The 26,057-nt window shown below is 43.8% G+C and overlaps 1 protein-coding gene across 1 annotated transcript in view; it reads left to right on the top strand.

Annotated features, from left to right (window-relative positions):
* The first annotated feature begins 23,664 nt into the window (after positions 1–23,664).
* mlip (muscular LMNA-interacting protein) overlaps positions 23,665–26,057 on the top strand; it is a 42,694-nt gene continuing 40,301 nt past the window's right edge. Inside the window, exon 1 of the mRNA XM_056291483.1 lies at positions 23,665–23,723. Within this exon, the coding sequence (XP_056147458.1) occupies positions 23,665–23,723 (59 nt within the window). The remainder of the gene's footprint in view (positions 23,724–26,057) is intronic.

Here is a 26,057-nt window from a genome sequence, read left to right as displayed (position 1 = left end):
CTACCCCATTTCTCCTCCCATTCGCACCATGGTAGAAGAGTTTGAACCCACCTCTGATACTCCTGGCCTTATTCAGCCAGCTCTCTCCCTTTACCAGTCATAGTGCCAACATTCAAAGTTCCGACTCTCACCTCCACACGCCTACCCTTCCTCCGCTCTAGCAGCCTCTGGACATGCCTTTTGTCAGTCAACAAATGACATTTCTAAATTCACCAAGGGGTCTCAGTTACAGCACATCATGCATACAACTACTACTTCTACTACTACTACTACTATTACTGTTACTACTACTACTACTACTACTACTACTACTACTACTACTGCTACTACTACTACTACTACTTTTGGCTGCTCCCGTTAGGGGTTGCCACAGCAGATCATCCGTTTCCATCTCTTTTTCTCCGCTGCAGCTTCCTCTGTCACACCAGCCACCTGCATATCCTCTGTCACCACATCCATAAACCTCCTCTTTGGCCTTCCTCTTTTCCTCTTCCCTGGCAGTTCCATGTTCAGCATCCTTCTCTCAATATACCCAGCATCTCTCCTCCACACATGTCCAAACCATCTCAATCTTGTCTCTCTTGCTTTGTCTCCAAACCGTCCAACCTGAGCGGTCCCTCTAATATACTCGTTTCTAATACTGTCCTTCATCACTCCCAATGCAAATCTTAACATCTTCAACTTATAGGGTTTTTGTAGGGAGTTGTTCCTTATCCGATGAGAGGGTCTAAGGACAGGATGTTGTGTTGCTGTTAAGCCCACTGAGGCAAATTTGTAATTTGTGATATTGGGCTATACAAATAAAATTGATTTGATTTGATTTGATTTAACTCTGCCACCTCCAGCTCCACCTCCTGTCTTTTCATCAGTGCCACTGTCTCCAAACCATATAACATAGCTGGTCTCACAACCGTCTTTTAAACCTTCCCTTTAACTCTTGTTGGTACTCTCCTGTCCCAAATCACTGCTGACACTTTTCTCCACCCACTCCACGCTGCCTGCACTCTCTTATTCACCTCTGTTTTGCACTCCCCGTTACTTTTGGCAGTTGAGCCCAAGTATTTAAACTCATATGTCTTCATCACCTCTACTCCTTGCATCCTCACCATTCCACTGTCCTCCCTCTCATTCACGCATAGGTATTCTGTCTTGCTCCTACTGACTTTCATTCCTCTTCTCCAGTGCATACCTCCACCTCTCCAGGCTCTCCTCCACCTCACATCACATCATGCCTACATAACTGAGAAAAAGCGAATGTTTTGGTGCCGTACTAACAAAGAATCCTTCTCAAACTGAAGATGGACACATTAACTGCAGTCCCTTCTTTATAGATCCGGCTCAGATCCTGATAGATCTTTTTCTTTTCCTTTTTCCGCTCTGTTCACCTCATTGGCATTCAGATACCACGGATCATCCTCACTCATCCCTCCACCTCTGACGAAGACGTGGATCCCCTGACACAGAGTGCCGAAGGGGAGACGTTAGAGGACTTTGAAACTCCAGATGATCACATCCACTCGGATTGTTTCACCAGCGCTTTCTATCCCCCATGACCCCTGCTACACACGCCCTGCGGGGTCGCCGACTCCCGCTGACGGACTCTGCAGACTGGAGCGACCCGGAGCCTCTTCAAGTGGCGTTACACCGCCGACGACGACTAGCTTAGAGCGACCATTTATTTCTTTTGTACAGCTGTAAATTATTCTGACACTTTGTTCTGCTTTATTTATTTTAATTTGATTTGATTTGACTGCTGCTATTAGTACGGGGTCATGTTCAGGCTCAGACAACCAAGGCTTCAGTTTTACAACAAAGAGATGTTTTGTTTTGTGTTATTTGTGTTTGAATGCGACCACAATGGGCCGAGATGGCCGGCAAAGCATGAAAAAGGCCCGGGTCTGGAATGTCATGCTGAAACAGGGAGCCATCAAACATGAAAGAAAAGGGCAAGTGGGTAGCGTGGTGGTCTACTCTGTCTCATACCAACACGGGGATCGCCGGGTCAAATCCCAGTGTTACCTCCGGCTTGGTCGGGCGTCCCTACAGACACAATTGGCTGTGTCTGCGGGGATGTGTCCTGGTCGCTGTGCTAGCACCTCCTCTGGTCGGTCGGGGCGCCTGTTCGGAGGGGGGGTGACTGGGGGGGAATAGTGTGATCCTCCCACGTGCTATGTCCCCCTGGCGAAACTCCTCACTGTCAGGTGAAAGGAAGTGGCCTGTGACTCCACATGTATCAGAGGAGACATGTGGTAGTCTGCAGCCCTCCCCGGATCGGCAGAGGGGGTGGAGCTGAGACCGGGATGGCTCGGAAGAGTGGGGTAATTGGCCGGATACAATTGGGGAGAAAAAGGGGCAAAAAAATCCCCAAACCCCCCCTCCCCAAAAAAACAGTTAGCCGTATCTGCAGGTGGGAAGCCGGATGTGTGTAGGTGTCCTGGTCGCTGCTCTAGCGCCTCCTCCGGTTGGTCAGGGTGCCTGTTTGGGGGGGGGGCTGGGGGGGGGTAGTGTGATCCTCCCACATGCTAAGTCCCCTTGGTGAAACCCCTTACTGTCAGGTGAAAAGAAGCGGCTGGAGACTCCACATGTATGGGAGGAGGCATGTTGTAGTCTGCAGCCCTCCCCGGATCGGCAGAGGGGGTGGAGCAGTGACCGGGACAGCTCAGAAGAGTGGGGTAATTGGCCAAGTACAATTGGGGAGAAAAAAAAGGGGGGGGAAATCCCCCCAAAAAATGCATCAGGGCAAAGTCCTGTTGCATTGAAGAGGGACCGGTCTCAGCCACTGTGCTGCAGCTCATGGATGAGCTGGTAAATAATGCAGTCACCCGCAACAATGTCAAGGCCTCGAATTTTTTATAGTGTGGACGAAAATAAAATGCTACATGCCTGAACTGACGACACAGCAAGAGGGAGGGTCCTTTTTAAGACTCGTGATAAAACTCCTTCACGTCTACCAACACCGACAGTCAGAGCCACATTTGGTTCCTCCAGAAGAGGACTCACTTGGTCGCACCCTACCAAACGGAGGAGTTCTTGTAAATCTCACCTCAGAGCTGGATTGTGCGACGCATTAGACCTAGATGCTTGCCCGGTAGTATTCTCACGATACTCAGAACAAATCCTCACGCTAGTCTTGATTTTTGTCCGTGTACTCTTTTTCTCAATAAATGTGTTTAAAAGCAACGTGTTGCTCTCTTCTTCATCATTCGGAGGTAAACGCTTTCTGATGATCAGCCCAGCGGATGCGGCTTTGAAAGACCTCTTTGTTCCCCTCGCTCATACAGACTCATCCGTGTCCTCGCCTGAGTATTCGGCATCGGTGTTGCGGTTCTGTATGGCCACTGTTGACCACATGCTGCTATACAACTCCAAGGCCTCGTCCTCCATCCATCCATCCATTAGCCGAACCACTTATCCTGCTCTCAGAGTTGCGGGGATGCTGGAGCCTATCCCAGCAGCCACTGGGCGGCAGGCGGGGAGACACCCTGGACAGGCCACCAGGCCATCACACAGGGCCGACACACACATTCACACACACATTCGACCAAGGGACACTTAAGTATGGCCGAGTCACCTGACCTACATGTCTTTGGACTGTGGGAGGAAACCCACGCAGACACGGGGAGAACATGCAAACTCCACACAGAGGACGACCCGGGACGACCCCCAAGGTTGCACTACCCCGGGGCTCGAACCCAGGACCTTCTTGCTGTGAGACGACCGCGCTAACCACTGCGCCACCGTGCCGCCCGGCCTTGTCTTCATCCTTTTTAAATGCCACGTGAAAGCCTCTTGACTGCATTAAACCGATTCTGTTCAGTTTCTCGGTCCAGAGTTGCGGGATCTCGTGAGGCAGCTCGACTTCAAGCGCTGCACCTCCTGCCCCCACCACCCGTGGGGCAATGGGCACGCAGAGAGACGGTGTAAGCGCCATTTATAAGTTACAGTTTTTTGACTTGTTGGTTTACATTAAGGGGGATATGCTTCAGTTTCAGTTGAGGGTATATTGTTCTGTCTATGTTTGACCACTGTGAGGCGTATTTATTGTCCCACTACGGCACCCGTATTGTATTCATGTCAAACAGGAAGTCGTGTCTGTGAACGTTCTCAAACAGGAAGTGTTGGTTGTAAGCTGCTGGCTGGTTACGAAAAAATGAATTTTCCGAACAAAATTCGTATATCTAGATCTGTCAGTCATGTTCTAGAATCTAGTCACAAAAAACATTCGCGGGGGGGGGCGGGGGGCGGGGGCGCTACCAGGGGTCCAGAAGGGAGGGGGTGCCGTCGGGAAGCCTGGAATTAAAAGTTTGTTTTGGTTTGCAGTTTTTTCTTCCTAACTAGTTAGTGTCATAACTTCAGCTAAAATTGGCTCAATACATCGACCGAGGGACTTGAAGAAAATAGCGGAGGCCGTCTGAGGCCCCTCTCACCCCTTTCACCCCTTACAAAAGGAGCCAAATGGTTTAGTCCGCCCCCCCACAAGTGTCTCTCCATGCAGCTCATCTAGTCCTGCCGCAAGCGACTGCTGATACAAGCACAAGCAGAGTCATGTTTTCACTGCAAGATAGTTAGGTTAAAATAGATTAATGTACTGTGACTGTAAATAACATACAGCATGCCAGAACTCAAAAAAGTGATGCGCAAGAGACAAGAGGAAAGGGGCCCACAGAGACTGCTTATGTACAGGGCCCAGAATTTTGTGCTACACCCCTGTATCCAGTGCAGGGAAAGACTACAGCCAAAGGTCTATTTCAGGTGCCGTGCAATGCAATTGAGGGTGCTGGTCTACCCTGGAATAAATTGGCTGGAATCACCACTGACGGTGCCCCGTCAATGGCGGGAAGAAAACAAAATGGGCTTGTAGCAATGATCCAAAGAAAGCCGGGGGAAGAGACTGACGCTCCTGCAACTGCATTGCACTGCATCGTTCACCAGCAGACACGCTGCAGCAAACGCTTGAAATGTGACAGTGCTGTGACTGTTGTGGTGAAACGCATTAATAGCGTCAGATCAAGGTTTACAACACCGTCAGTCCTGTGTGTCTCTGGAGGAAATAGATGCAACATATGGAGATGTGTTGTACTTCCCAGAAGCACGCTGGCTGAGCAGGGGCCGTGTCCTGAGATGGTTTTTTGAATTGAGGGAGGCGATCAGAGAATTCATGGAAGAAGGCAGGCCACATGTTCCCGAGCTTGATGATCCCAAACGGCTCATGGGTTTAGCTTTCTTAGTTGATATCACATGTTTAATTATTTACATTCTGACTGTACCTTTCGGAAACTACGCTTGACGTTACATATGACTATGTATACTTAGTGTAGGTACATAGATTTTTATTATTATTTTCCTTTTCCCCCTTGTCTCCAGATCTGCATTGTATTGTTATACTTTACAATGTTTTTACTGTTGAAAAATTAAATAAACATTGTTTAAAATAATCTGTGTGAACTGAACTTTGAGCTAGCTGTACAGAAGTATACACTTGTACAACACCGCACACACACACACACCAACATCAGCATAACATCCAACTGTACACCCAACAAAAACAATACCAAATAAACAATAATATTGAAATAGGCAATAGGCTAGTACAGTCTGAAATAGTAAATTAGCTTATATTTGGTGGTAACAGCAGGAGATACTGGGCTCGGTGTGGGTGGTGAGTTGGAGAATGATGCTGAACTTGAGCTGAATTCTCGTCCTCCTGCTCCTTAGGAGGTGTTTTTGTGACAAACGTAAGCAAACTGCCATGATTTTTATCTTAACCTACATTACAGGCAGCTAGCTAGCAGAAAGTAGGCCTCTGTTCCTCTGAGCAGTGGGCGGGCTGTACACTGGGTGAAAGAGGGGGGGGCTGCTCTCTATCTAGCATTTGTGAAATGCACTGCCACTCAAACCATCTGACCTATCACCATCACATGGTGAACAAGAAGCAGGGGACAAGAGTTGTTTTATTGGTCGTGTAGTCAGATAACTGAATCGGTGTTCATTGACTGCTCTTCACTGGATGATCCAGCAAAAAAAAAGGAAGCCTTCTGATTGGCCGGGCCTGGGTGCTAATTGGGTGGCCCAGGCCCACCTGGCCCACTCACAGCTATGTAAATAGGGGACGACCATCCCTCAATCGAGCGAGGTTGGCCTAAGAGTACATCTGTCACCATCTTACAATGGTGTGATTGCAATTATCCCCCAACCCTCTGTGAATAGTACATACAGCCATTGAAACTCTAGGTAATGGTCACGGAAATGTGCATATGAAACTGGTTGTTGGTTTGGGTCGTTATGCCACTGTATTGTTTATAAGGGTGGGGGTACCTGCAGTCAGTTGAGACTGGAGAGGTCATTTAGATCAGTGGTTCTCAACCTTTTTGGGGTCCAGGACCCCCTGCGTATTTTTGATCTACCCTGAGGACCCCTCCACCTGATCTTGGGGGAGGGGGGGTTGCAATTTGATAGAAACAGTAGAAACTGCATTTTAAATTGCATTATAGCATTTATTCACTCTTTGGGGCAAAAATAAGAGCTTTCAGTTGTAACTTAGATATAGTTAACAAAACAGAATTCTTATGCAGTAACTTTCAGATATGTGTAACAAAACAGAATATGTATTCAGTAACTTTCAGATATATGTAACAAAACAGAATATGTATTCAGTAACTTTCAGATATATGTAACAAAACAGAATATGTATTCAGTAACTTTCAGATATATGTAACAAAACAGAATATGTATTCAGTAACTTTCAGATATATGTAACAACAGAATTCTTATGCAGTAACTTTTAACAATGCAAACAGGAGCGAGATCTCTTATTAAAATACAATAAATTACACTTGTGAAACAGATGTAATTAGAGAAAAAAGCCCTGTTACCCTTTATAGTTTAGGTAGATAAAGGTCTCAGTCACATTTGAGTAAACTAATCCTATTTCTATAAATGTCATAGGACCTTTTTTTTAAAGATATTTTATTTTCACGGACCCCTTGCAATTACACCACAGACCACAAGGGGTCCGCGGACCCCCGGTTGAGAAACACTGACTTAGATGATGATGGACTGTTTCTCTCAGCAAACGTTGTGTCCAGATGAACTGATTCACCTTTCTGTGGTTTTCTTACCTGGATTATTGAGCAGGAAGCACCAAGACGTTCTGTAGTAAATGGAGTGTTACAGCATGACTACCTCTAGATGGCAGTAGAGGCCTAGTTAATCTAGAGTAGACGTCTATCGTTAGGCAGTGAAGTAGTGTGTGCACATGAATGTTGTAATGCCCTGTGTTAAGACCTGTGTTGTGTTGTTCAGTAAACAGATTAAGTTCACATTCCTTACAGCCACTGCACCCTACATGACTGCGGCTCTGTTTGACAGATCGCCCCGACTTGTTTACTGATCTATGTGTGCTCTGCAATGCAAGTTTTTCCCCACTCTATTCTACAAAGAAATGCAAATTGTTAGTCAATCAATCCATTATCCAAACTGCTTCTCCTGCTCTCAGGCTCGTGGGGAGGCTGGAGTCTATCCCAGCAGTCATTGGCCGGCAGGCGGGGGAGACACCCTGGACAGGCCGCCAGGCCAGGTCATTTTTAAAAGTCAAATCTGTTCTGAGTAATTTTAATTTTCTCATATTTATTGTAAAAGATAGGGAGGGCTTAGCCCTGTTATCCCAGCCACCCCCACTTTGGAATATCTCTAGAATTATGTCAGTTAAACCAGATGGCGACGTAGAGACTCAGGTTTTATTTGTTTCAGTTTTGCTTTTTGTCAACACGTCAGTAGGGAGTGTTGCTGGAAAGTCTTTTACAAGAGCTAAAAGATGATATCAAAAATGTTAAAAAGATGATAGCCAAAAGACTGACCTTTTAGGGATGGCGATAGGAGTGCGAAGCATTTAGGACCTCTGTGTGTTTGGGGTTATCCTATATGTGTACATGTGTATTATTTATGAGTACTAAAGCCTTGCCCTAAATGTGAGATAGGACGTCTCTGGTACAGCGACAGAGCCCGATCTTAGACACTACGTCAGATCAGCCTAACTGGGTTTGAGCAATAGGATCTCCATACAGGACTGACCTGTTGGAGGCCTGTTTTGCATGAGTAAGTTGTGATTTACAGACGAGGGTGTGGCGCAACATGTATGTGGAACAAAACCCACATTGGAATAACACATTGAGAGCGGGGTAGATCGATGTCTCCTCTACATACCAAAGGCTCCATATCTCCTTAACTGTATGCCACAAGGTTTTAACTGACGAGACGACCGCAGGCAAGCTTTTCCAGTAAACTAACAGGAAAGTTTGTTTTGTTTTCTTTCCCACAATGCAACATCGTCAAAACACTTTGGTCAGGGCTTCTAGCTTGTAGTCAAACTTTTCTTTTGCCAGTTTCAATGTTAATAAAAATGTGTCAGCTTTCCAAGTTGATTAGCATTCACACTGTTGGGTTAAAAAAAAAAGCAAATGAATTAAATAAATTAAATTAAGAATTAAAAAGCAAACTCTATGCTGGCGACAATTAGAAAGACTTTTCTAAATTTGTGTAAGGAAATAGTTTTACCATTATATAAATCCTTGGTGCGATCTCATCTTGAATCTGCAAGCTCGGTCTGGTGTCCGTATAAAGTGAAATAGGTTCAGAGAAGAGCTACTAAACTAATCCCGGGTCTGAAAGAGATGTCACATGAAGAGAGGTTAAGAAACTTACAACTACCAACTCTAGTACACAGGAGACATAGCGGAGACAGGTTTGAAGTCTATAAACTTGTACACAAAATAGTACAATTGGTGCTGTAAGAGCATAGGACGAACTTCCAGAGGATGTGGTGCAGGCTCCTTCAGTGAACTCTTTTAAAAATACATCAGATACACTTTGGTCAACAAAGGACTTTTTAGACTATTATAAAGCTGAGTTTTGATCATTGTGAGTATTGTGTGACTGTGATTATTTGTGAGACTAATGTATTGGAGATACTAGTGTATTTATGTGATTTGTGATTATTTGCGAGATTAATGTGATTTTAATAACTATATTGTGTTTCTTTTTTGTATGGTTGTTTGTTATAATTTGTCTGGTGTAGAGGATTTGTGTGCTGTGCCAGCAAAAAATTATTAAAATTGAATTTCATTAAATGATACCGTACGATGGGCAAAACAGTCGTTTGTAGATTTAAGGGATGACTAAAGTAGGGGGTCATTTATTAGCTGAAGTTATTTGCTGCTTTATCGAATCATTATTGACTCCACCCCATAGAACAAGCAAGACGGAGTCAAGGTGATAACCTTTGAACTTCAGAGATCGTGCAACATGGTGCACAGCAAGAGCGAAAAGACTTTTGGAGAGATGGGAAATAAACATGGAACAAAAGCAGAACCAAAGGTGAAAAGGTGAAAAGGATTCTCAAAATACTGGATAAGACAGATGGGAAAATGTTACTTAATTGCACCCAAACAACCTTCAGGATTTTGGAGGGGCAGTTGATTCACCTTTTTAAGCATAATTACATCAGCGGTGAAAATCAAGTAATGATAACCAATATTTTCAAGAATAATTACATATTCTTGGAAGAAAATACACTGATCAGCCATACAGTCCATAGTGTATCCTTTCAAGATTGGCAGACGCTATAGCCATATTTTTAAAGTTTGCTGATAAAATTTAAGGGGAAAGGGAATTGTTTCTCTTGAACTAAAAATAGCCAAGAATATTCCTATTTATAAAGATGATGACCGAGCCGTTTTTAACCATTGTAGACCCATCCCCGCTTGCCTGCTATATCAAAAAGTACTTGAAAAGCTCATCTATCAAAGATTAATCAAAAATTTCAATAAGTACATTATATATACACACCAGCATGGGTTTAGAAAGAAACATTCAACATATATATGGCACTTACACATATAATTAATGAAATATATATAAAGCTAGAGAAAGAAAGGAAAACGCTATAGTAATTTTTTTAGACTTATCTAAGGCATTTGACACAGTTAATCACCATATTCTTCTTCAGAAGCTTTCACATCTGGGAGTTAGAAACAATGCACTGCTCTGGTTCACCAGTTACCTTAAAGACAGGCAGCAGTTTGTGTCCTATAATGGAACCACTTCTCATTTTCTCCTGTCTGTGGTGTACCACAAGGCTCAATTCTTGAGCCCTTGTTTTATAATATATATACACTCACCGGCCACTTTATTAGGCACACCTGTCCAACTGCTCGTTAACGCAAATTTCTAATCAGCCAATCACATGGCAGCAACTCAATGCATTTAGGCATGTAGACATGGTCAAGATGATCTGCTGCAGTTCAAACCGAGCATCAGAATGGGGAAGAAAGGTGATTTAAGTGACTTTGAATGTGGCATGGTTGTTGGTGCCAGACGGGCTGGTCTGAGTATTTCAGAAACTGCTCATCTACTGGGATTTTCACGCACAACCATCTCTAGGGTTTACAGAGAATGGTCCGAAAAAGAGAAAATATCCAGTGAGCGGCAGTTCTGTGGGCCAAAATGCCTTGTTGATGCCAGAGGTCAGAGGAGAATGGCCAGACTGGTTCGAGCTGATAGAAAGGCAACAGTAACTCAAATAACCACTCATTACAACCGAGGTATGCAGAAGAGCATCTCTGAATGCACAACACGTCGAACCTTGAGGCAGATGGGCTACAGCAGCAGAAGACCACACCGGGTGCCACTCCTGTCAGCTAAGAACAGGAAACTGAGGCTACAATCGCACAGGCTCACCAAAATTGGACAATAGAAGATTGGAAAAACGTTGCCTGGTCTGATGAGTCTCGATTTCTGCTGCGACATTCGGATGGTAGGGTCAGAATTTGGCGTCGACAACATGAAAGCATGGATCCATCCTGCCTTGTATCAACGGTTCAGGCTGCTGGTGGTAGTGTAATGGTGTGGGGGGTATTTTCTTGGCACACTTTGGGCCCCTTAGTACCAATTGAGCATCGTGTCAACGCCACAGCCTACCTGAGTATTGTTGTCGACCATGTCCATCCCTTTATGACCACAGTGTTCCCATCTTCTGATGGCTACTTCCAGCAGGATAACGCGCCATGTCATAAAGCTCGAATCATCTCAGACTGGTTTCTTGAACATGACAATGAGTTCACTGTACTCAAATGGCCTCCACAGTCACCAGATCTCAATCCTATAGAGCACCTTTGGGATGTGGTGGACCGGGAGATTCGCATCATGTATGTGCAGCCGACAAATCTGCAGCAACTGCATGATGCTATCATGTCAATATGGACCAAACTCTCTGAGGGATGTTTCCAGTACCTTGTTGAATCTATGCCACGAAGGATTAAGGCAGTTCTGAAGGCAAAAGGGGGTCCAACCCGGTACTAGCAAGGTGTACCTAATAAAGTGGCCAGTGAGTGTATATATAAATGACTTCCCCAGTGTTTCAGACAAGATGTCTAAAACTTTATTTGCAGCTGACACAAGTGTCTTCTATTCACATAAAGATCCTAACACCATCATTAAGGTGTTAAACGCAAAATTTAATAAGCTGTCTATTTTGTTTAAGTCCAAAAACTATCTCTTAACTTAAAAAAAACCTAAAAAAAACCAAGTTCAATCTTTTTTGGTCTTAAATCAGGGATTTTTAACTCCTCGTCTAAAAGTGTAATCGATAACATCACCATAACTAATGTGTATTCTACATGATTCCTTAGCATGCTGCTGGATGAATCCTTATCTTGGAAACCTCATATCAGGACCATAACTATGAAAATGGCCAAGAGTATTGGTATACTAGGCAAAACCTGTCACTTGAGCAACACTGAGGTAGCCACTATGTGCCACTATGTTATATTATTCAATACGTATAATAATTATTGTAACGCAGCTTGGGCTCGTACTCATCAGAGCAAACTCGAGCCCATGTACCATTTTCAGAAACAAGCACTAAGAATAATAAATTATGTACATTGAAGAGCTGTCCTGAGTGTTTTTCAAGTGAACCATCTCCAGATTTTTTTATTTGTTCATAGTATATTCTTAGTCTGGCGACAGGCATGGGCGCAAGTCCATGAATACTGGGATGGCATCCAGCGCTTTATCTGTGCCCCCGTCCAAAGGGTTAGTGGTTGTGTCAGGAAGGGCATCCAACGTAAAAATTTACCAAATCATTATGCGGATTGACAAGACCGCCATCGGTGCTGTGCCCTCACAGGGTACCGATGGAAACCATCAAATCCGCTGTGGCGACCCCTGGGAAACAGGGAACAAGCCGAAAGAAGAAGAAGAAGAAGAAGAAGAAGAAGAAGATATTTTAGTCTGTTAATGACAGTGTGTATACTTGCATTTTTTCATGAATAAGTGCTCTTGGTGTGTGTGTGTGTGTGTGTCAGTACACACACACACACGCACATTGTACTTGTGTAACATGGGTGATTATGGGATGCATTGTTGTCGGGTGCTGAACTGTGTCTCCGTCTCTTTCTATGTCTGGAATTATTATAGATACACACAAGTTGTGCATACTGCATGGCTGTAATTCTTTCTTGTAGCATGCTGCCTGGAGAATGCCACTTTTCAAGCCCCCGGAGGGTTTTTAGGCAATTCTCCTTCACATTATGTTTCTAATGATATAGTGTACCTTTTTTTTAGATATGTGTAAATAAACGAAATGAAACAAAATGCAACTTGTGTGTTGAGCACAATTCTGAATTCTGAATTAATTCCAGGGGCAAGTTTATTTACAGTGCTGTATATGTATATATGATCTATCTAAGTCACGCTGGGAGCAGGAAGAGAGGACCCAAATGTAGACAGCGGAGACAGGCCGGGCGATAACGATGGTTTAATCAACAGACTTACAGACAGCAGTGAAGACTCAGGACAAGGCTTGAAGCATCCGCCACCCAAGAGTCAACATACACGTGTGACCATCCGACAAAGCGCCAGGGGGGTTATGCGAGGGGGGTTATGCGACATTGGGGAGCCAATCAGGGAGCAATCAGGTGAGGAGGGCAGGGCAGGAACGGAAAAGCCAATCAGGGAAAGGGGAGCAGGTCAGTAAAGCAGGGGCAATCAGGAGCAAATCAAGTGAATGGGGCAATCACGGGGCAATCAGGGTCACTCAGGTAAATGGGGCACAGGTGAGCAGAAACAGCAATCAGGGGGTGGGGAACAGGTGAGCCCTGATGGTCCAGACCACACAACCATGACAATACACAACACTGTATACTGACTCTGACGTCACAGTTGTGACACTCTCGAGGGTCTGCACCTCCACAGAGGCCTGATTCAGACAACAAGCTCCAGTGTCTCCCACAGGTCTGGAATGTCGGTAAAAGCATTGTAAAATCCTGACAGAGATAACATTCTTAAGTCTAAAATTCCAGCGGAAGAGCTTTCCAAATCCTGTCCCATTCCACGGCCGCCACTTCACGGAAGTTTGTGGAAGAATTGGGAAATAAATCCATTTTCAGCAAAAGAAAAAGGTCTCTATCTCCAAGGGAAAAAGGTTGGTTTTCAGTTATGTTGTGGTGCCATATTGACAAGTATTCAATAGAGAGAGTCCATTTCGTTACCCCCCCCCCCAGAGAAAGCTTTCTGATCTCAGTGCTGCCCACCTGGCTGGACAACAACCTAGTAACATCTAATGTGGGATTTTTGTAGTTTTTCAATCTGTTAGTACAAGTGACATTTTTAGAGGGAAGATTTGGTCATAAATGAGCAGGGGGCCATTAACTTTGATATTGATATTCTTCCTTTTTCAAAGATTTAAGTACGTTTGTTTCACATTTTCAATTCTTTGCGGTTTGAAATGATGGAAATATTGCTTCTAACTAAGCAGTATTTCTGGTTAGCAGTTGAAAATAGTCTCCGCTGCCAAAACCACATTTTTTAAAGAACCCTTCCAGTCATGTTTTATGACTTAGAAAATACTCTGCTTGAGTAAGTGGTAGTACTGGAGTAATTCAGCCATACGTGTTTGAACTGGAAACTGATTCTGAAGAAGAAGAAGAAGAAGAAGAGCACGTTGGACAGGGTCCCGTACAAGTGGACGTATCAGAATGGTAATGTACTTTATCTTTTACTTTATCTTACAGAATGTTGATGTACTTTATCTTTTACTTTATCTTACAGAATGGTGATGTACTTTCATCTTCACACACCGCTTTCATTGTGGTAAGATGGCGGCGTATATTCACGTTTGTGGCGGCCTCACCTGGCACCGTCCATGCAGTGTCTTTGTCCACGTCTGCATCTAAGTTTGTCTTCGTATGATGGCTGGGACAGCTTGGTCTGCTGCATCCTGTGGGCCCAAGGACCACGGCCCTGCCTGGAGCTGTGCCCCAAGAGGAAACACCAAGGGCAGTCTGACAGGACATGGAAGCGGGGCAGGTTATGCTAACCGCTAGCCCATGCAGACCGGCAGTTCCAACAGTCATCCTGGCTGGTGTTCATTCTCCTGAACAGTGATTTATTTATTTATTTTTAGTTTAGTTTAGATATATGTGTTAGTTTGGATATATGTGTTAGTTTGGATATATGTGTTAGTTTAGATATATGTGTTAGTTTAGATATATGTGTTAGTTTGGATATATGTGTTAGTTTAGATATATGTGTTAGTTTGGATATATGTAAGTTTAGATATATATGTTAGTTTGGATATATATGTTAGTTTGGATATATGTGTTAGTTTAGATATATGTGTTAGTTTGGATATATGTAAGTTTAGATATATATGTTAGTTTGGATATATGTGTTAGTTTAGATATATGTGTTAGTTTGGATATATATGTTAGTTTGGATATATGTGTTAGTTTGGATATATGTGTTAGTTTAGATATATGTGTTAGTTTGGATATATGTGTTAGTTTAGATATATGTGTTAGTTTGGATATATATGTTAGTTTGGATATATGTGTTAGTTTAGATATATGTGTTAGTTTAGATATATGTGTTAGTTTGGATATATGTGTTAGTTTGGATATATATGTTAGTTTGGATATATGTGTTAGTTTAGATATATGTGTTAGTTTGGATATATGTGTTAGTTTAGATATATGTGTTAGTTTAGAATCTAAACTAACACATATATCTAAACTAACACATATATCCAAACTAACACATATATCTAATCTAACACATATATCTAAACTTTAGATATATGTGTTAGATTAGATATATGTGTTAGTTTGGATACATGTGTTAGTTTAGATATATGTGTTAGTTTAGATATATGTGTTAGTTTAGATATATGTGTTAGTTTAGATATATGTGTTAGATTAGATATATGTGCTAGTTTAGATATATGTGTTAGTTTGGATATATGTTAGTTTAGATATATGTGTTAGTTTAGATATATATGCTAGTTTGGATATATGTGTTAGTTTAGATATATATGTTAGTTTGGATATATGTGTTAGTTTGGATATTAGTGTGTTTGGATATATGAGTTAGTTTAGATATATGTGTTAGTTTAGATACATGTGTTAGTTTAGATATATGTGTTAGTTTAGATATATGTGTTAGTTTAGATATATGTGTTAGTTTAGATATATGTGTTAGTTTGGATATATGTGTTAGTTTAGATAGATGTGTTAGTTTAGATATATATGTTAGTTTGGATATATGTGTTAGTTTAGATATATGTGTTAGTTTGGCTATATGTGTTAGTTTGGCTATATGTGTTAGTTTAGATATATGTGTTAGTTTGGCTATATGTGTTAGTTTGGATATATGTGTTAGTTTGGATATGTGTGTTCTTGTAGTTCTTGGATATGTGTTTTTGTCTTTGTGTTGCACTGCTGTGGGCTGGGGGAACCAAGGTTTCGTTTCATTTCATGTGTGCAAGTGCATGAAATGAAATGACAAACAAAGTGTTTCTGATTCTGATTTATGTGTCACTATGTACAACATTAGAAACGCAGCGGTAGCCAATAAATAACACGAGCCTTCGGCTTGACTCCGTTATCCATCAGCTAATAATGTGTTGCTAATGTCAGATAAACCCTGGTGCCGCTCTGCAGCTCTGACAAGTTTCCTGCCTCCTGAAGACAAACACTCAGATGCGCCGTTAGGAAGAAACGCTTTGAACACAACAGAAAGTCTCCGGTGAAAGAGAAAGAAAATTAAACTTATCGCTTGACCAACATGTGGGCTCGTACTCGCTGTGTCTCCAGGATAAATGGATGGCACAGCATCAGCCTTCAATAAGAGTTTTGTGGCAAAACCAATCATCTTCTGTGAGAAATTTTCAAAAAGGTGCTCTGGAAAATGACTACTGCAAACCTGCATCTTCTCTGGCAAGTTTGGCTGGGAAGTTACGAGTTTTCCAAATAGACCGCACCCATTTCTCTTGGATGTTTGGATGCTTTGGTAATCAGGAATCAGGAACATTTATTTGTCATATCATTCCATGCACCTGTGCACATGAAGTAAAACGAAATATCGTTTTCCCCAGCCCACAACAGTGTAACACAAAGACAAAAAACATATCCAAACTACAAGAACACATATACCTGATATAAAAATTTAAAAAAATCCCTGTCCAAGAGAGCGAACGCCAGGATGACTGTCGGAATTGCTGGTCTGCATGGGCTAGCAGTTAGCTTAGCCTGCCCCGCTTCTGTGTCCTGTCAGACCGCCCTCAGTATTTCCTCCTTGGGCACAGCCCCAGGCAGGGCCGTGGTCCCTGGGCCCACCGGATGCAGCAGACCAGGCTCCCCCAGCCGATCCAAGGCCAGCTCTCCCAGCCAGACACCTTCTACACACCTCCCCACACCAAAAACACAGTCAAGGCTCGGCGAGGCTGCCGGCAGACCGCCCTCGGTGTTTCCTCTTCGGGCACAGCTCCAGGCAGGGCCGTGGTCCCTGGGTCCACAGGACGCGGCAGAGCAAGCTCTCCCATCCGATCCAGCACGAGCTCTCCCAGCCATCAAACAAAGACACAAACTGCATGGACGGTACTGGATGAGGCCTCCGCAAACGTAAGTACGCACCGCCATCTTCCCACACCGGAAGTGGGATAATAATAATAATAAATGACTGCTAACTGTTTCTCCTTTTGTAAATTTGCAGCTGAAAACAAAAAAACGTCTATACCATCGTTTTGAAAGTAGTGAAATTTATAGCTGGCAAAATTATGATAATTAGCCGCACTCTTTCTCCTCTGGCTCGCGTCGCCGACGCAGGTGCGCATAATGATATGTAAAGCACCACCCCGTCCATTAACGGGATTGGTCCCTTAGGTTTGTGACGTATGAAACCCTGCCTCTGAACCCATTTTTCTGAAACTGTCCTTGGTGCACTGCAGTCTCAGCAGATCTGCTCAGCCACGGCGTTGACTGCTTATTTTGCTCCTGATATGTCTTGTAACAGTACACTAACACCACATGGACATGTTAACAAGGTTAAAAACTCGATTTTCATCGGAGGTGGTGGTGTTGGTGGGGGGTCTTTAATCATCTGTCTGACGTCAGTAAACGAATTGCATCAAAACAGAGGGGACTGCAGAGAAACAACAGGGATACATGTAATTGAACTTTTTTCACTCAGACTGACATCCTCCCAGGGGGTTGATATGTAAAACAGAAACTGTATCGAGGATACGCAACTATTAATTTTGATTTTGTTTTGTCTTTTTTTGGAAAATTGCTATATTTTCTACCTTAGACTTCTTCGATAGAGCTGGAACCACAAATTAGGGAAGCACTGGGAGCCATTTAGTATGCTCCTTATGACGCCGGCTTTATGGCATGGATAGTTGGTATTCTGCACAGGGACCCGGTGCTTCCCAGCTGGACACTGTATGACTGATATCACTGTATGGCTCATACCAATGCTAAAGCCCAGCACTGGGTGAATATACATGAGAGCATACTTCCTTTCATAGCATTCAAAACAAAGCGAGCGATTTCAAAAACTACAAAATGTGTACTGGCATCCTATGCTGGCGTCTCTCTCCCTCACGCCCCCCCCCTCTCTCTCCCTCTTGCTTTCTGTGTCTGTTTGTCTCTCTCCCCCTTGCTTTCTCTCTCCCTCTCTCCTCCCTCCCCTCTGTCTGTCTTTCTCTCTCCCTCGCTCTCTCCCTCTTGCTCTCTCTGTCTGTATCTCTCCCGCTCTGTCTGACTGTCTGTCTGTCTCTCTCTCCCCCTCGCTGTCTCTCCTCCCTCTCCCCCATCTTTCTCTGTTTGTCTGTCTGTCTCTCTCTCTGGCTGTCTTTCTCCCCCCTCTCTGTCTGTCTGTCTCTCTCTCTAACTCTGTCAGTCTCTCTCTCACCCTCTCTTTCTCTGTCTCTCTCGCTTTCTTTCTTCCTCTCTGTCTCTCTCATGTGCACATGATTGTGTACATCCCTGTCTGGCATGTGCTAGACATACAGAAGCAGAGAGATCAGGGAGTGGAGGGGCAGAGGACAGGAGGCTTGTCTTCTAGTTGTTAGACCGTGGATGGCGCTGTTTCCTCACAGGGATAAGACATATTGTTAAAATGGCACTCCAAACATACCTGGATGGCACCCATGGGAAACGCTGCTCATATAGTAACATGATAATGAGTGTCGCCTCCCAGCCCAGCCACTGAGGATGCACAAGCCAGTGCATCCTTAGTGCCGGTCTCAAGCCCGTACGAATGGGGAAGGTTGCGTCAGGAAGGGCATCCGGCGTAAAATCTTTGCCAAATCAAATATGTGGCTCATAAAGATTTCCATACCGGATCGGTCGAGGCCCTGGTTACCAACGACCGCCACTGGTACTGTTAACCAGCAGGGTGCCGGTGGAAACTATGCTACTGATGGGCGAAGGAGAAGGAGTGGGGGAAGGCATGTCCAGAGGCAGCTAGAGAGGAGGAAAGGTAGGCATGTGGAGGTGAGAGTCAGAACTTTGAATGTTGGCACTATGACTGGTAAAGGGAGAGAGCTGGCTGACATGATGGAAAGAAGAAAGGTAGGCATACTGTGTGTGCAAGAGACCAGGTGGAAGGAGAGTAAGGTCAGGCGTATCGGAGGTGGGTTCAAACTCTTCTACCATGGTGCGAATGGGAGGAGAAATGGAGTAAGGGTAAATTTGAAGGAAGAGTATGTCAAGAGGGTGCTGGAGGTGAAGAGAGTGTCAGACAGAGTGATGAGTATGAAGCTGGAAATCGAAGGTGTATTGCTGAATCTTATCAGCGCATATGCCCCGCAAGTTGGGTGTGAGATGGATGAGAAAGAAGAATTCTGGAGTGAGTTGGATGACGTGGTGGAGAGAGTACCCAAGGAGGAGAGAGTGGTGATTGGAGCAGACTTCAATGGACATGTTGGTGAAGGGAACAGAGATGATGGGAAGGTGATGGGAAGTATGGAGTCAAGGAGAGAAATATGAAAGGTCGATTTGGATGGAAATGGCTGTGGTGAATACATATTTCAAGAAGAGGGAGGAACACAGGGTGATGTACAAGAGCAGAGTGTATATCTAAGACTATCTTATCTAAAAGGAATTGGACACTGCAAGGTGGTGACAGGGGAGAACGTAGCTAGGCAGCATTGGATGGTGGTCTGTAGGATGACTTTGGAGACCAAGAAGAGGAACCGAGTGAAGACACAACCGAAGATCAAATGGTGGAAGTTGAAGAAGGAAGACTGTTGTTTGGAGTTCAGGCAGGAGTTAAGACAGGCACTGGGTGGTAGTGAAGAGTTGCCAGATGGCTGGACAACCACTGCAGAAATAGTGAGGGAGGCAGCTAGGGAGGTACTTGGGGTGTCATCAGGACAGAGGAAGGAAGACAAGGAGACTTGGTGGTGGAATGAGGAAGTACAGCAAATTATACAGAGGAAGATGCTGGCAAAGAAGAAGTGGGATAGTCAGACAGATGAAGAAAGTAGACAGGAGAACAAGGAGACACAGCGTAAAGCGAAGAGTGAGGTGGAACAGGCAAAGAAAAATTAATGTTTTTGTCATTCTTTCTGAGTCACTGAATTGATTTCCTCCTGTCCTGTTGGCTTCCTGCTATCTTACCGACTGGCTTTGTCACCACAGGTATTCTCCTTGGGGAAACAGAAGAAGTCCTATGTGGAAATGCTGAACAGACAAGAGGCGAACTTGATGGCCTTCGTCAAGATAATCCTGGAAGCTGCAACTACCAGAACTGATGGAGTCATGAAAGTGGTTCAGGAGGTCAAATCCGGCCTTCAATTCTCTCAAGCCCAAATTGATGACTTGAGAGAGATGAAGAAGAAAGTTGGTTCGCTTGAATCAAAACTGCAGTCTCTATCCTGTCAGTGTATATGAACTCTGAAAGCAAAGACATCATATCCGAAATTGATTATTTAAAAAAAATCAGTCGACGAAACAATGTAATTATTGATGATCTGATACAGGACAACGTGTATGAGTCTTCTTCTCTTCGGTGTGTATATGGATGATCTCTCTAAAAAGTTAAGAGAGTAAGACTGGCTGTATGGTGGGGGATAGTCTTATTAACCATCTGATGTATGCTGATGACTCAGTCATACTGTCCCCTTGTAGTGCTGGCTTACACCAACTGCTCAGGGTCTGCTCAAGTTACGGTGTGCAGCATGACATTACATTTAACTCTGAAAAGAGTGTTGTCAGCATTGCTAAAACCAAGGAGGATCAGAAACAAAATGTTCCCTCATTCTTCTTGGCAGAACAAGCACTAAATGTGGTGAACACAGTAAGATATCTGAGTCACATCATCAGGAATGATCTATGTGATGATGATGATGATGATGTGCAGCGCTAGTGCTGCAAACTGATGCAGTAGATGATGTTAAAACTGCTCTTTTTATGGCCTACTGTACTCCACTCTATACTGCCCACTTGTGGTGGGGCAATTATAGCCACGCAAAAATGAAAAAGCTGAAGGTAGCATATAATGATGCATTCAGAATCCTGCTCAAGCTTCCAAGATGGGCAAGTGCAAGTCATGTGTTTGTGACTCGTAATGTTCCCACTTTTCATGTTGTGTTGAGGGAATTTTATGTACAAATTTATGTGTCAATTAATTGATTCCAAGAATGTAATTATAATGCTCTTAACTGAGCCTACACAAAGTGACAAAAGGTGCCCGTCTCGTTTCTGGAAACACTGGAACAAATGTCTGTATAGCTTTTAATCATTGTGGGCTTGTGAGCTGCTGTTTTAGTTATATTTTTGTGTTGTCCTGTGTTGTATTTTTGTTTTTTTTTAATATGGACATTTGTGTTGGAATAAAATAAGATTTGATTGATTGATTGATTGATTGATTGATTGATTGATTGATTGATTGATTGATTGATTGAATGGATGTAGTTACTGACGGTCTCCTACAGGACAGCGTCTATGAGTCTTGGTCAGATTCTGAATAGGTCAGAGAGATTTTGAACAGCAAACTGAAAATTGATCCAAATTGTGTTGAAATTGAAAGAGCCCATCGCACTGGAAATGTGAAACAGAACTCTGGAAAAGCAAGACCAACTATGGTGAAATTCCTGAGGCCTGAAGACAGAGACTCATTCTTGCAATTTATGTAAATGAGGACTTCTCTGGGTTGCTAACGAAGAAGGCAGCAGACCTTACATCCTGGACTGAAACCAGCCAGGGAAGGAGGAAATTATGTGGTCATTAACTATGACAGACTGCCAGTTAAACCAGGAAAGCTTCCGCAGATGACAGCAACCACACACACAGCATGACTGAATCTGTGCCAGCAGGACCCCCAATATGGTGACTACTTCCTAACAGGGTTTTCTTCTCCCTACCAAAATACCAAGCGACTCCTCTCCAAGCAACTCATCTTAATAAACTGTGGCTTCACTTTTAGGGTATTTTAAAGGAATTGTTCTTTATGAATATATTTATTTATTTGTGCTCTTTTTCAGTTATGAGTGTCAAACTAGATAATAAAAGAAAGTTCTACGGCATTGATTCTCTGTATGGATGTATTTGCTCATGTTTTACAAAGGCTTTAACCTGAGCCAAGCCACACAACAATGATAGCAACCGTCACATTCATACAGGGTTAGTAGTATACAGCTGTGAAAACACATAACTTTGTTAAAGTGTCTATTTTATGGTCAGGACTTGGTTTTTATGGTTAAGGTTAGAATTAGGGTTAGGGTAAGGTTAGGGTAAGGTTATGGTTAGGGTAAGGTTAGGGTTAGGTTATGGTTAGGGTAAGGTTAGGGTAAGGTTAGGGTTAGGTTATGGTTAGGTTATGGTTAGGGTTAGGTTATGGTTAGGGTTAGGTTACGGTTAGGGTTAGGTTACGGTTAGGGTAAGGTTAGGGTTAGGTTATGGTTAGGGTAAGGTTAGAGTTAGGTTATGGTTAGGGTTAGGTTATGGTTAGGGTTAGGTTATGGTTAGGGTAAGGTTAGGGTTAGGCATGTAGTTTGCATGGTTAAGGTTAGGGTTAGGGTTAGGGTTGGGTTAGGGTTAGGTTATGGTTAGGGTTAGGGTAAGGTTAGGGTTAGGCATGTAGTTTGCATGGTTAAGGTTAGGGTTAGGTTATGGTTAGGGTAAGGTTAGAGTTAGGTTATGGTTAGGGTTAGGTTATGGTTAGGGTAAGGTTAGAGTTAGGTTATGGTTAGGGTTAGGTTATGGTTAGGGTAAGGTTAGGGTTAGGCATGTAGTTTGCATGGTTAAGGTTAGGGTTAGGTTATGGTTAGGGTAAGGTTAGAGTTAGGTTATGGTTAGAGTTAGGTTATGGTTAGGGTAAGGTTATGGTTAGGGTAAGGTTAGGGTTAGGCATGTAGTTTGCATGGTTAAGGTTAGGGTTGGGTTATGGTTAGGGTAAGGTTAGAGTTAGGTTATGGTTAGGGTTAGGTTATGGTTAGGGTTAGGTTAGGGTTAGGGTAAGGTTAGGGTTAGGCATGTAGTTTGCATGGTTAAGGTTAGGGCTAAGGGCTAGGAAATTAATGTAGTCAACGAGGGGTCCCCACAAGTATAGATTTGGGAGTATGTGTGTGCGTGCCTGCGTGTGTGTTGTGACAATGACTGATTCATTGTACTTGTGTAACATGGGTGTTTATGGGATGCCTTGTTGTCAGGTACTGTGCTGAACTGTGTCTCCGTCTCTTGCTATGTCTGGAATTATTGATAGATACACACAAGTCGTGCATACCGCATGTGTGTAGTTGTGTCTTGTAGCACGCTGCCTGGGGAATGCCACTTTTCAAGCCCCTGGAGGGTTTTTAGGCAATTTTCCTTCATATTCTCTTTCAAATTATGGATTGTATCTTTTTTTTAAAATTATATGTGTAAATAAATAAATAAAATAAATAAAACAAAACATTACAATTCACACCCTCAAAGAATGTGCTCAAGTGCGGCGATGCCTAAACATGGGGGACGTGCGGGGTCCTCGCCTACCGGCCGACTAAAGTTTCAAGGACATGGCAAAACATAGACGCTACTTATTTTGAATCTGATGCGGTTGGCCTCCACAACCCCCGGCTCTCTCCAGCCGGGACTCCTCTACACCACTGAACCTGTTACCCTGACTCCCCTTGCCGGTTTCTCCTGCCCGGGTATTTTTTTTCATAATCACGTTCCTTTCCTTTTCTAACCGTAGACCTAACTCTGTAAGGTTGCCCATGTGCCCAGTTACCCCTGATACACCTGCCCTACAATACCCCCCCATGCCCGAGTACACCTGGTACACCTCCCTACAATACCCCCCCATGCTTGAGTACCCCTGGTACACCTGCCCTACAATACCCCCATGCTTGAGTACGCCTGGTACACCTGCCCTACAATTACCCCCATGCTTGAGTACGCCTGGTACACCTGCCCTACAATTACCCCCATGCCCGAGCGCTGACAGCAGCCACACAGCAGACTGTTATATTGTTAGACTCAACATTATCACGGCCATCCTCGTCTTTTCCCTCCACAGTCAGGTTGGATAGTTTATCCGTCTCACAGAATCTCTTTCCTGTTTGCTTGAGTAAAAGTACAAATACCCTGACTCACAATTTACTCTACTAAACGTGAAAGCAGCAAATTGATATTTCTACTTAAATAAAAGTCAATAAGAACGTGCTCCTGAAGGTATTTAAGGTATTCAAAATAAACGTTTTTGTCATAGTCAGTATGCTGGTATAACAGAGCTTATAATACTGTTTAACATTAGAATGCCTGGGATTTCCTACCTTAAACGACCACGGGCGGTCAAAATGACCGCCGGTTTTTAAACTCTACGTTCTGTCAAGATAAATACCCAGTTGAGATATTAATGCATTGCATATGTTAGTATGTCTGTTTAGAAACTAACTGACACCAAAATGAGCATTTTAACAACTTTAAACTATATCTACTGTACCACTTTCCTGCAGATGAGTGCTGACTACAATTTACAAGGAAATAAAAGTTGATAGTAACATAGAGCTAATGAATCACTGAATCTAACTAATCACTGAATCACCGGCTAAACGAGTCACCAGTCTTTTGAGTCATTTGATAAATTCAGTTTGTGATTTGTTTTTATCCTGTTTGACCTGAGAGCTAAACATATGTCATGTGATGTAATGTAACATGTATGGCAGTGGACTAAAAATACAGATGCGGTCTTTGAAACGTGGTAAAAGTCGGAAGCACAGATATGGGAAATATACACTTGTTCATTATGACCGCCCACCTCTGCTGTTCTTAACATGGGAGCTGAGCAACCTCCAGATCCCCAAGCAAGAAAGCAGCAGTTTCAACTTTTACACTGATTTGGCGCTAGAACGACCAAGGCCGTCATTTTGACGGTTTTGGATTTTCAAAGTTTAATAACTTTGTGAGAGAAAAAAAGGAAAAAAGACACAGTTAGATCAACTGCACACAAAAAATTATGATGAGATCTCCATGAAACGACCACGAGCGGTTAAAATGTTCGCGCGTAATTTGCGCGTCATAGCGCGCGTCATGTCACTATTCATGACGCGTGTTAGTCGCGTCATTTCCTTCACGACGTTCATCGCTGTGTCCTAGAGACTCACTAGCGCCCTCCAGTGGAGAGAAATAGTCCAAACTTGATTTTTGATTCTTTCCAACACGTCTGGTTCCGGACGCACCACGACTCCCAACCGAGGCGCTGCAGGATTTACAGGCGTTGGACAGCGGCGAGTTTAAATTGTTTAAAAATGAAGTTGTTAAAATGTTAATTTTGGTGTCAGTTAGCGTCTAAACAGACATACTAACACGTGCTATGCGTTAATATCTCCATTGGGTAACAGGATATAGGGTGACAGAATACAGGGTTTAAAATCCGCCGGTCATATTGACCGCTCATGGCCGTTTTACGTAGGCGGGGGAATCCCGGTCGTTCCGCCGCAATCGAGCCGTCTGCACTCTTGAATAGTTAGTCAAGCCCCTTTAAAAACGCCAACAACCCCCACCCCCCCCTTTAAGGGTCACCTTAAAAACATTACACCCAGTCAGTCATCTTTTCCCTCTGTCGGTGACGTCAGATGTGCTGCTGGGAAGTTTCCTGACGTCACTGCCAAATTAAGTGGGGTGACGATAAATCACACTGATGTTCCCAAATCTTCCACGTGTGTGGCAATCGCAGACAGACAGACAGCAGTGTGTGTGTGTGTGTGGTGGGGGTGAGGGTGGGGGTGGTGTTGGGGGGGTAGATGGGAACAGACATGAACAGCTGGGACAGGAATGAAGTATACGGCGTACTTAAAGGATTAGAATCCAGCCCAGAGGTCTGCTTTCACTTGTTGATAGTGGGACCGTGGGTGTGTGTGTGTGGGTGTGGGTGGAGGGGGGTGAGGGGGTGGGGGGTGGGAGTCAATTAAACGGGCAAACAGCTCACAAGTGAACTTGTTTCGGTGACATCTGATGAGTCAGTGTGGGGTGACAGACTGAGATGTCGGTGTGCCTGCGGTCCCTGGGCTCTTCCCCAGGGCTGCTTCTGTTTCTGTACTTCATCTGAACACAGAGAAGCACCGCCTCCCATAAAACTGGACGCCATGTGGTCTGTAAAAACTACAATTCCGGTGCAAGGTTGTCGACAGATTCAGTAGGGCACTGCGGCAACCCCCCTGGGAAATGGGCAACAAGCCGATCCAGGGGTTGTAGGTAGACTTAGGCCTCTTTCTGCAGCTGTGTGGAGTCTTCTCT

This window comes from Lampris incognitus, chromosome 13 (genome assembly GCF_029633865.1).
Source record: "Lampris incognitus isolate fLamInc1 chromosome 13, fLamInc1.hap2, whole genome shotgun sequence".
Classification (NCBI taxonomy): domain Eukaryota; kingdom Metazoa; phylum Chordata; class Actinopteri; order Lampriformes; family Lampridae; genus Lampris; species Lampris incognitus.
Note: the sequence above shows the minus strand (reverse complement) of the source record. Positions and strands in the feature narration are given on the sequence as shown.